Below are 12540 nucleotides of genomic sequence, written 5' to 3'. Positions count from 1 at the left end.
TCAGTACAGTTGTATGATAAAGCTTGTCTCGTAATGCCTGCATTTAAATTTGTCTCCAAAAAAAAAGCCTTTAAATAAGCAGCAGTTCCATTTGTGTCTTAATTTATGGGGCAAATTTAGTTGAAATTTGATTTCTTCCCTTAGATATATAATATACTTGATATTTATGTATTTAAATATGTTTGTAGGTCTTGTAACTAATTTTCCTTTGTTTGTAGGTGACTCACTTTTGCTTGCCACAACTTCTCCCACTGCTCAAACATACCACATCATACCTTCATGAGGTGTTTGAATTTTATGAGGAGATTCTTACCTGCCGCTATCCTTACTCCTGTTTCAAGACTGTTTTCATAGATGAAGCTTATGTTGAAGTAGCTGCCTATGCATCCATGAGTATTTTCAGGTTAGTATTTGAGAAAATTGCACCTTTTAAATCCGTGGACCTAGAAACTCTAGATCCAAGACTGTTGAGAAACGTGTGAAACTCTAGTTATTTTTGTAGCCTGAGTGTTGGGCTTCCTATTTTGAAAAGGCTTGTTTTTATTGACATTATCGGCTTTTAACACCATTTCCATTTTTATCTGTTATAAAGATGTTGGATTTACTTTAAGAAAAAACTGGTGGTGATTTTTCTTCTGAATTAGAACTGCCATGCATGAAGTATTTAATCTCAAATTAAGTGCAGAAATTTGATCGTGTTTTATTTTTCTCCAGCTGGAATAAGGTATCAGAAATCCAAGACAGTGTCAGCAGTTAAACTACTTAGACTCCATACAGAGAGTTGTGTGTAGGTGATAATAGCAGGAGATCTGCCTGCATCAATATTATTAAAAAATTAAAAAATTCAAAAAGATGTTACTATCTCACTGAAAAAAAACTGAAGAAATTATTTTAGTTGTTTTGATTTTTAAGGCAAGGTCTCTTTTGTTTCTTTGGAGCCAATGCTCATGTTGTGTTGTTTTCTTTTTGTGGGTGTCCAGCACAAATCTCTTGCACAGCGCAATGATTATAGATGAAACTCCACTGACAAGGAGATGCTTGGCACAGGCCCTGGCCCAGCAATTCTTTGGATGTTTCATATCCAGAATGTCCTGGTAAGTAGTTTACCACAGTATTCTCCAGAAAATGGGGAGGATCTTGGAATCTCAAAGTTTAATTTGCAAATTGCATTTTATCAGAAAAATAAGTAAAACAGTAATTATAGCAGAAAGCAAAAATGGGAAAAATGTAAGAATAATAAGCTCAATAAATGAAAATCCATTAGTATTTTTTGTTGTTTTGAAAGGAGAATGTGAGAGATAAAAGTTCCAAAGATTGTATAGATTGAATATATTTGCCTGAATGTTGTAGTGTGCTTTGGCATCTGAAAATTTGAGAAAGCTAATTCTTTTGCATTATCAGTCAATTTCTGTTAGATATTTTGGATGATGAAGTATAGCCTGCATGTAAAGTACTTATAGAGCACAGAACTAATAAGTTTTTCAGGGAGGAGAATGCAGAAATTAGTGTCAAATAGGAAAATTCCTGCTAAGGTGGCTATAACTCCATGTCTCAGAAAACCTCCCCAAATGTCACTTGCAGTTCTGATCTTAAATCTTTTTGCATACACTTAATTTTCTGGGGACAAGTAGCCCATTACTTTTTTTAATGGCAAAAGTCTATGTCCCAGAGCATATTTGTCTTAAAAACAAGGGAAATCAACATGTTCTTAAATTGATGTTTGTACTGTTGCAATTTCTGTGGCTCTCTTCTTTATTTCTAACCTACTTCTGTTAGAAATAGGCAATTTTCTGATGAAGGCTATTTTTGCATCCTTCATGACTCCATTTTCATATGTTCTTGTTCTGTTTACTTCATCATGTCCTGTGTACAATTTCGTTTTTCTGTTTAAAATTTTAGTTCATTATCATGTTTTAGTTTTTTTCTATTTTTTCTCTCTTAGAGCTTAACTTACAGAAAGTGTGTTTAAAAGGGTGTCCACCAAATTGTGAGATAGGTATTTTGTCTACTTGCTGTCCAAGTCTTCTGCACTGCATTGAGTTGTGTATCAAGAAATTAAGATCATATCAATTAGCAGTTACTTTAACTTTAGTGTCCATTTCCACCTGTTTATTATTATTGTTTCAGCTAAAATAGGTTTTATATTTTAATCTGGATTTCTGTGGTAAAAGTTCAGTTTTCACTGACTTTTCAGTTTCATTGGTTCTGTCCAGGTGCCAAGTTCCATAAATTGGTTCACAGCTCATCAGGCTTCTGTTGACTTAGAGAAGTTATACAACCTCTTGAAATTTGTGGCTATTTTTGAGCTGGTCAAAAATACCATCCCTTACAAAATATCCTCTGAAGTGATATAATTCAGGTGTCTTTCTTACACTAGGTCAGATGAATGGGTGCTAAAGGGAATCTCTGGTTACATTTATGGCCTTTGGATGAAAAAAACCTTTGGTGTTAATGAGTATCGCCACTGGATTAAACAGGTAACATTGTAGCATTTTCTACACCTCTCAGACATTTTGCATCAAAGAAAATACAGTATAAAACCTGAACATAATATCGCTTTGCATTGCAATCTAAAGACCTTTTTAGTAGTGACAAACCTCAGAGCTAAAGTATTTTTACCACTTGCTGCAAGGAAGAACACCAAGCATACAAACCAACATAGATTTTTGTGACTGCCATGTGAATAATGAATAACTATTGTTGTCTCTCTATGCAATCAGTTTTCCTCTTTTTGTTTGGACTCCTGAACAAAAAAAAAGAGTAAAAAAAAATACTACTTTTGGAATACTTAGAATAGAATATAGGATTCATAAGAATTTGTATTTGGTGAATTTCTTATGCTGTGATGGCTATCCATATAGCTCAGAAAGGCTCCAGTATTAGCTTGGATCAGTGGTGGTTCAGGTGTCTTTTAGTATCATTAAAGTACTAAATGAAATAATGAAACAGTACAAAACTCCCTGTTTGAAGTGATTTCTTTTCTTGGAAAACAGATTTCTATCTATAGCTTACGTTTCCAAATGTAATCTTTGAGACAAGTACTTTCTAGTGATAGCAGCAATTACTCCTCATTCTTTGCAAGTAACATGTATTCACAAAAAGATACGTATCTTCTTTCTCTCATCATGTTCTCTTACTTTCCCTATTCCAAAAGTAAATCCTAACCCTCCTTGCTCCATTTACATCCCTTACTCGCCTGGGAACCCAGTACCACTTCCTTCTCTGCCTAATGCTCATTCAGTTCACCAGTCTGGTGTTGTCTGTGCTGAAGGTGTGGGTGCTGCAGAGAGCAGCAGAACTGGGTGGAAGTCTTTTGGAAGAGTTCACTGCTGTCTGCAGCAGGAGTTGCTCATTTTGTTCCACATCTGTCCACATTAAACTAAAGGTGTCCACCTAGAATTGAGACGTGCTACTGTCACAGGCTCCAGTTCTGCTCTTTTTCTAGTGTATTACCAATATATGAAGGTGTGCGAGTTGATATGTATCAATAAATATCAATACATGTAAACATTTGAAAAATCTGTAACAATGCGTTCCAGACAGGCATCAGTTTCCATTTCCTGTCCTTAAGCTGACACAATCTGATTGATGTTGACTTTTGGGTGACAAACGTCATCCTTACAAACCCTTACAAACATCCTGCCTTGAGGTGTGCTTGTTAACCTGGCATCACACAAGTTCAGACCCAGTGCAGAGCTTGGGTCAGACATAAATATTTATTTATTTATATCTATATTTAATATATTATATTTATTTGTGTGTGTGTGTCTGTTGTTGCTTTCCATTGCATGAAATGCTGATCACATTTATTTCTTTTGGTCAAAGACAACTTATTTATTGAATAATAATACTCTGGTTATAAGGTAGTTCAGCACTGTTGGGCATTAGTCCCCTGTTCAGCCCCTGAACAAGTATGAAATACTAATTTCTACTGTTTTATTTGTCATTTGAGGAACATCCCTGATTTTAAAATACTTCTCCCTTTGTAAACAAACTTATTAGGAGGTATGACTTGAACAATATTAAAAGCTTTCCTGTCTTCTTTAAATAATTTTTCTGCTCTTCAAAATTATGCTAACTTATGTATTTTGTTCTTAGGAGCTAGATCAAATCGTGGCATACGAACTGAAGACTGGAGGAGTTTTACTGCATCCAATATTCGGAGGAGGAAAAGAGAAAGACAAGTATGTTTATTTAAGCTGCAAGTCATTGCAGGGTATGTTTTTATGGGGCCATTAATATATGCCTTGGGTGTGTTGTGTAGCACAAGGCCAAAGGCTGAAGATCTCGAGCTGCCCAAGGCATGTATTGCCAGTCTCATAAAGTACCTCTTGAGTATATTCTGTTGGGGTTTTTTTTTCTTTCAATTTGAATCTCAAAGGAAATGAAGTATAATGAATGTTTTTAATGCTGTTACGAAACTGCTTTTTAGTAAGAGGATAAGAGAGAACATGGAGCCAGAATTTTGATGTGAGCTGTTTCTGGAGTGGTTAGTGATTTTCAGGCTTTCTAATGGTATCACCAGCTTTCTATTTCTTCGCTCTTTTTTCTTTCTGCTCTCAGATACCACCTTGTAGTCTTAGACTGGGATTTCTTAGTATATTGGGGGTAGAAAATTATTAGATCAGTCATCTGTGAAGTACTATCAGTTACTAGTGTGAACTGGCTGGGTTTTTATTTTCCCAATAATTGTAGCTTCAGTGTGTCTAGCTTACAATGATTCCCCTTCCCTCTCTTGTAATACTCCAGTACTACTGAGAAGTACTAAATACTGGAGGTGGAAAAATACTGCTGCATGTCAGATCAGTAAGTTAATATGGGTTTCAGTGACAAGCTTTTGCTGGGTTTTTCTTTTCTTGCATAAATTGATCTCCATATAACACAGCTCCATAAGAGCTGCTTTTTGGAACAATACATAAGCAGCATGTGCACAACTGCAAAATTGAGCCTGTGCAAGTAGACTACTGTGTCAACTTCTGTTCTTTACTGCAGTAGAAGCCCTTGTCTTATGAAAATACAAACAAAATTGACTATTACAGTGGTTCTTTTGCACTGGATAGTGTGCAAATCCATATTTTTTTAATTAAAAGTTAAAACTCTGGATTTAGAACTGAATGAATTACGAGAATCACTAAATTCACAGTAATAAGATCAGATGACAGTAGAGATAAGGGGCACATTTTTAAAGAAGGAAATTCACTAAAATCAAAATCTCTTTCTAACTGTTAATTTTACAAGTTTCACTATATTTATTCTAGAATTGGACATGAATAATTGACAAAATCTTGTCCTAATGCTCTTAAAACTCGGTTCCCTTGCTATGATATATTGTTGGAAACTGTTTCTACAGTTATTTTACTACTTTATTGTGTTAAAACTTGTTATGAATAACCACAGCATCACTTCAGTATGAATTACAACTTGCTGTTCTTCGTAGATTGTGGAGTTCCCTGGTATGTAAATTATGGATGTGTTCCTGACTCTGAGAGATAATTTGTATTGAAGGAAAGTATTTTCATAGTGGTGCCCAGAACATTTTTCTCCAGTATATTCTATGCATTTCATTTATTTGTTCTGCTTGTTATGATACAGTTTCCTGGGAAACATATTTGCAGCACAGCAGTTCCAATTAATAATAATATGAAGAATACTTGTGTTAAGTAATAATCTAATTTTTCAGCTAAATTAGAAGTAAAATACCATAAATCATCAAGGGAAATAAAAAACAAAAACCCAACTTCCTTCAGACACGCAAATTAATTTGTGTGCAAAACAAAGTCTCAGATTCTTCCTGTTTATGTCTGGTGTAGCACAAACACTGCACTCCAGAGTGCTTTTTCTAAAAGACAAAATTCCAGAGCCTGGGAAATGAAGGAAAGAAAACTGCAGATTAACTGCCGTGTAAATGAAAGCTTCAGAACAAAGCTTTATGTGTAACCTTTTCATTTCGTGTCCTCCTCTCTCAAAGTATAGTTCTCTTCAGCCTTTGATTCTGCTGGTACCACCCTACTGTAAAAATTAAAAACTTTTTGTTTCATATGGAAGAAGCTTACTAACAGGGTTTGTATTGAATGGCTGGACTCTTTTCAGGAGCATGAGCATTCTAAAATTATGTGGAAAAGCTGCTTCACTGTCTACTTTAACAAAGGCTCTAGGTCCATATTGGTAATTTGAACACTGTTTTGGTGCCAGTTCAATAAAATCTGTGGAATTATAATGATTGAAGAAAAGTATAATCTGAAGAAATGTATTAGTATTGAGTGAACTACAAGATGTAACTGTCGCATGCAAACTTGACTCAGTTTGTTTTGCAGTTAAATAATGTACCTAGTACCAAAATCAATCGACACTTAGTAAATTTAAAAAGGGATCTTGGGATTGTGGGTACTGGCTCGGTTGTAATTTTCAAGAAAAGAACTTTACAAAAGTCAATCAACTGTATAATTTGAAGCTGGATAAATAATTTTTATTCTGAGACCAAATTATTACATAATGTCTGGGCCACAACCTCAGTTTCCTCCTTGAATTTCAATTCTTTCATGGTTGCTAATCCTTTTCTACCTCAGAATAGAGAAGTATCCAGAATAACAAGAGAATTGTGATAAGGGGAGCTTCAGCAACTGCTTATCAACTACAAACAAGGAGTTAACCTACATACTTCTTTTTCACAAAATTACTGTACCTAAGAAGGGTAATACTTTCTTAAATTTAGAAACACTTCTCTTTTTGTATCTTCTTAAGATGTTTAAGCAGATATTCATGAGCAAAGTCAAGGGATTCTCCCAGTAAATAGAAGGATGAAAAAGTTATTAAGGTATTGCAGCTACCTTGGTGCTTCATTGGTTCTTGCCATCTGAAATATTAAGGGCTGCAGACAAGGAGCTGGTGCTATCTTTCTAGAGCACTTGCTAGTGAACCTCAACAAACCTGGTTTCTTCAGATGTGTGTTACTCATTCGTGGAAAGCTCGGATGTCCTGTGGAAAATACTAAAAGAAACATAGCAAAGCAACATACACTTGCCACAGACTTGGTTCATCAAGAAAATTAAGTCAGACTAATAATTTCTTCTTCTCAAATAAGAGTCTCTTTAAAAGGAGGCAAAATCTTCTTAAGGATTAAATATTACCTGCCTAGTCTTCTTTGCCATGTTACCTGATTTAGAAGATAGCAAGTTTGCCAAAATATTGAAAGATAAAGTTGCTAACTAAAATAAAAGGAAAGGAATTCCTTAGGCCCATCACATTAAAGTGTTCTGTGAATTGTAAAACTCCTACTTTTCTTGAATTGTAACAATTATTTATTTAAATACAAAATATTTACTATATACATTCACTCTTAAATGGAAGTGGAGCAGGAAGATTGCCGATACATGAGTAATTTCCAGACTCAGTCACAGGTTCCTTGCTCAATGTGCTGCTGCTTCTGCTGTCTCTACAGCCCTACACAGCAGCTATCATGTGCCGTTAATCTGTGTACAGTACTTGCTGTGTGCCAGGTACATACACCCCTGTTACCTCTCTGGACAAGTGAGTGGTCATTTTAAGTGTGCCATGATTTGTAACTTGTGCTTCTTGTACTAAAGCAGTACAAGAAATCCTAAGTAATTGTTGGTGCAGCTCTAAGCTTGGTTGCTGGGGTACGTTTTAAGTTTCATTCAATAAAATGCAAAATAGGTAGGTTTGTTTGTTGTTTTTTTTTTCCAGCCCTGCTTCACATGTACATTTTTCTATCAAACACCCTCATACACTGTCCTGGGAGTATTACACGATGTTCCAGTGTAAAGCACATCTTGTTATGAGACTGATTGAGAACAGAATTAGCATGGAGTTTATGTTACAGGTAGGTGTTTAGATTACTTGTCTTCAATTGCATTTCTGTTCATTAAATAGAGTTCAGAGAAGAAGAGAACTGATCATCGTAGGATTCCATCTGTGGTTTCAATTTTAGCAGGACTGCATAAATATTTGGTCATTTGTGTTAGGATTCTTATGCATAACTTACAGTACTTCTTATATGCTGCATATTCTCTTCAATCTTAAGGTGTTTCATTGGTTTGGGTTATTTTGATTTGTTGTTAACACTTGGAGCCCATTTTCCTGTCCCTGACTAGTGTTGCTGTGAGCTAACCTAATGAAATTATAAATAATGAGAATCCAGCTCCAACTCTCTCATATAAAGCTTTCAGTGCTAGATGTAACTGAGATGCTTATATTAGAGAAGCATTTGAATAGAAGATTGTAATTTTATTCTGAAATACTGAACTTCAGTAGAACTTTAGTTTCTCTTCTTCATTAATTATCTTTTGTGACATACTTTAGAAAGAATAGAGTGCTACAAATAAACAGTAAAAAAATTAGTGATATTTTCACATCAGCTTCAGTTTTTGGGGAGTTGGGGGTTTTTGCCTTGGTTTGAGGTTATTTTTAAGGAAAACAAATGTTACTGTGCTAGAGCTATTTTAGGTGGTGGTCAGGTTAAAAATACTGCAGAGAATCTGATGAATGTTTCATTTCTGGAAAAGAAGATATAGTCAGTGATTTCTTTTACTGTAGATAATTTTTGAAAGTTGATGATCTTTTAATGGGTTTTGTATGTGCATACATATGTCTAACTTGGAGGAAGATACATTTGGACTGAAAATTTCTGATATGGTCAAGCAAATAATTTCCTGTAAAGTCTTTATTTTGAAAACCTTTTTTTGAAGCCAGTTATCAGAAAGTGAGTTTATTGGCCTTTAGTTACAATTAAACAGAAATTAAACAGAAAAGCTTATTTTATATATAAGTGTAAAGAGAATGTAATAACTTTTTATCATTTTAGGTTTTCAACAAGTTGTTGAGTCTGGCCAGTACTGCTTCATCTCAGAAGTTCCAGTCACACATGTGGAGTCAGATGTTGGTTTCCACATCTGGGTTTTTGAAATCTATCTCAAATGTCTCAGGCAAAGACATCCAACCTTTAATAAAGCAGTGGGTGTATCCTTTTTATTCTTGGTCTGGATTGTTAATATGGAAAATGAATTTGGTTTTCCTAATGGGCACTATGAAAAGAATGTGAAGAGGGGCATGAAATATCTTTGCATAAAACAGTTAAGTACATTATTCTGTGGATTAGATATAAATGTGAGCCACAAGTTCACAATCTTTTCATAGTCCTTTGAACTATACTGGCTTTTTTGCATGTTCTTTACTAGAAGGCATTTCATTATTTTAAGTTTTCATTTGAAAGAAGCACAGGAACTCTGCTGGAATTTAAGGCCAAATTATACTAAAAGGATTCCAGAGGACACTGCCCATAGAAATATGCTGAACTGGGACATGGAAAATGCTATAGTCTGGTGCATTTTAATATGTGATTTCCAGTAAATCACCATGAAATAAGTAACCTAAAGCACAGACTATTAGTTTACAATATATTTTAATAGCTTAGTAGCTTGTGTTAATAGCACAGTTTCAGGTAAAATAAACCTCTGTGTTGATTCTTCAAATTTAAGTTATATTAGTCAAGGAACAGGGTTTCTTATTTTGAATTGATATGAGGGGCAATTTGAAGTGACTCCATTTAGCAAGTTTCATTGTTAGTTTTATTTAATGTGACTCCAGGCTAGAGTTGTACGTGACTGCAGCAAAAACATACCTTACTGTTGTAACAGACAACAAAAGTAGGTATTTAATTTGAGCTGACTTAACAACATTCATGCATCTCAATATCTTAACTAAAAAGCACTGTGTAATTAGTGTTTATGGAGTAATTTGAGAGATTAGTATTTTATTTGCATCAGAAGCGTTCATAAAATATAAATAAACATTATTCTAATGTACATACCTTGCTGTGCCAAGCGCTTAAGAAAAATAGGAATTTTGTATTCCCACCGCAGTGACACCTAAATGTCTGCATTACTATCTGAGCTGGATGTATCTTAACTGCATCTGTTCTGTAAGGAAGAAAGAATTGTACCTCACACATTTGGGGATTATTTTCACCTTTCCACAGTTTGGCCCCAAGGTTGATCCTGGTAACTATAACTTGTATTTAATACTATGATTGCAGCCTCCCTACCATGCTTCAAACACTGCTATTCCTGTGACAGGGGATTTCCTGCCTTGTAAGATCCTGTGATCTTACAGAAGGTCTTCATGTTGTTTGGGAGGAGATCTTACTGCTATTAAGTAGTGCTGTCTTGCGCCATTGGCAAGGGTTGTGTTGATGCTGAGTGTAAACCTTGTGCTGAAAAATCACTAAAAATGTCTTAAACTGTACCTGATGACAAAGTCCCAGAGCTTCTTGAAGGCAGCGTCCATGAAAAGAACCAGTCTGAGGTATTTAGCCAAATGGTCAAATTTTTGGATGAAAGTTAATAACCTCTGTATGAGAAGAAGTGTCTTTGAATATGGAAGCTCTTCCCTTGAATGTTGGGACATGAAAGAACAGATTTTCCTCCCTTGCTTTTGTCTCATATGAAAGAGCAGATTTTCCTCCCTTGTTTTTGACAGAGACTTGTGAGAGTGTGCATTTGACTAAAATGCTTCAGTTTAGTGTTTTAGTTTACTGTAAGTCAAGTGTAGTAATGGCTGTGATACAGAAAGGAGTGATGAAATTATTCACAGGAAAAGTTGTCTTGAAGAAATGATTGCCTGGGCAAAAATTTAGAGTGAATGTGTACCGGAGCCTTAGGCAGAGGCATGTTGGTTAGGGCATATAGCTGTTAACTATAGAGTCATGGAATCAAAGCTCATCTGTCTAGTAAATTGGAAGGTCCTAGCTTAATTAAAGCACCTGAGTTGCATTTAGGGGATGCAAAAATTTAGAGTGAGTAACTTTTTTGTTACTTTTTATCATTCATATTGTGTACTTTCATGTATATATGAACTCATACACACACACACACACACACACAAACACACACACATGCTCATGTAACCCAGTTTGGAAACTGCAATAAAATAATGGAGTTAAATGTAGTGTGGGTAGAAAACAGAAACTAATGTCTACATTTTCCCCTTAGTTTTATTTAACTAAAATACATAGTAAAACCATATTGAAATTACTGAAGTCTTACACAATTACTTTTTCTGAGAGCATGCCAAGGACATTGGATGTGGCGGAGTCCAGAATAGTTTTTCATAATTAATTTCCTCATACTAGGTAGTTTTCATTTCATTTCAGTTTTTCTCCATAAGAAACATGAAAGGAAAAAAAATTTAAGTAATGTAAAACCCCAGAATTTTGTGGATGAACATGAGTGATTTCATTTCCAAATATTCTTGAAATGGGAAATTCTAGGAATAAAGAAGCATAAAGCAAGTGTTAAGAATTGAGAATTATGTATTTTTATAACTATTGCATTGTGCACTGGAATTCCTATACTACTTATTAGGGATCAGAGTGGAGTGGTAAAATTTTATGGTAGCTTTGCATTTAATAGAAAACGGAATGTATTGGAATTGGAAATAAAACAAGATTACACGTCTCCTGGGACTCAGAAATATGTGGTAAGGTGCATTTTCCATATTTTACCTACATGTACAAGTATGGTGTATACATTAATAAGCATAAATTTAATGTTAATAACAAAATCTTGTGAACTTGAAGGGTCCTCTTAAAGTGACAGTGCAAGAACTTGATGGCTCATTCAACCATACATTGCAGATTGAAGAAAACAGTCTTAAACATGATATACCTTGCCATTCTAAAAGCAGAAGGTAAGAGCTAAAATACTAAATGCAGGTATTTTTACTATGGATTTATGAAAACGTGCAGGGAAATATATGCTTCTTCTTATTCTTACTAAATAAGATTTACCTGTGATGTAAGTGGAGAATTTCATACTGTTTAAGGACAGCGAGAAACCATACACAGTTCTTAATTATAGGTAATTTTGTAGAAGTTTTATGAAGACCTAATTTATGTAGAATAAGTTGAATGAAGACTCTAATTAATCAAATTATTCAAAATGTCTTTGAATGGGAATCACAAATTAGGGGGAAGACAAATGTAGGCCAGAGGAGTGCCTCAAGTGAAGAGTGCCAGGACTGTTGGGTAAACCTAGGGAACAAGAAAAGTTAACATACTTCCCTCATAGAGTCTCTCCATCTTCTAATGCATTTTGATAGTTACTTGGAATTCTACTTCTCAAGCTTCTATGTTTATGTGTAATTGCAAAAATAGTGGGAGTAAAAATTATAGAAATAGATACATAGCTCAAATTTGTGAATATTATGCTTTTGTGTGGTGAAATGAAAAGTACTCTGTGTGAAATGCACAGAGTACTTTTGCATTCTTAAACTTCATTTATAAACATATATTTGCCAGTCTGGTAAGTAATACTTTTTTTTCCTTTTTTTTAATAGAAATAAGAAGAAAAAGATTCCACTGATGAATGGAGAAGAGGTGGACATGGACCTTTCTGCTATGGAGTAAGTTGGCTTGTTGGCGTTTTCTCAGTGTGAGTCTGAGCCATTTTCCCCTTGTCTAAAGCATGCTATTTTGAAGGATTGGATAATAAAGTTGTACTTTATTATATGACTGGCAACTTTCAA

At 34.7% G+C, this 12540-nt stretch overlaps 1 protein-coding gene across 2 annotated transcripts in view; it reads left to right on the top strand.

Annotated features, from left to right (window-relative positions):
- The window catches only part of TAF2 (TATA-box binding protein associated factor 2), a 60862-nt gene that overhangs the window by 14533 nt on the left and 33789 nt on the right, over positions 1-12540 (top strand). For both annotated transcript variants that reach the window (XM_030965194.1, XM_030965202.1), the window contains exons 7-15: positions 219-403; positions 981-1094; positions 2378-2477; positions 4099-4184; positions 7705-7840; positions 8822-8976; positions 11379-11493; positions 11594-11703; positions 12352-12417. In XM_030965194.1, the coding sequence (XP_030821054.1) occupies positions 219-403; positions 981-1094; positions 2378-2477; positions 4099-4184; positions 7705-7840; positions 8822-8976; positions 11379-11493; positions 11594-11703; positions 12352-12417 (1067 nt within the window). The remainder of the gene's footprint in view (positions 1-218; positions 404-980; positions 1095-2377; positions 2478-4098; positions 4185-7704; positions 7841-8821; positions 8977-11378; positions 11494-11593; positions 11704-12351; positions 12418-12540) is intronic.

The sequence above is a fragment of the Camarhynchus parvulus genome, chromosome 2 (genome assembly GCF_901933205.1).
Source record: "Camarhynchus parvulus chromosome 2, STF_HiC, whole genome shotgun sequence".
NCBI classification, from domain to species: domain Eukaryota; kingdom Metazoa; phylum Chordata; class Aves; order Passeriformes; family Thraupidae; genus Camarhynchus; species Camarhynchus parvulus.
The sequence above is the reverse complement of the archived record's forward strand: the minus strand, read 5'-3'. Positions and strand labels throughout refer to the sequence as shown.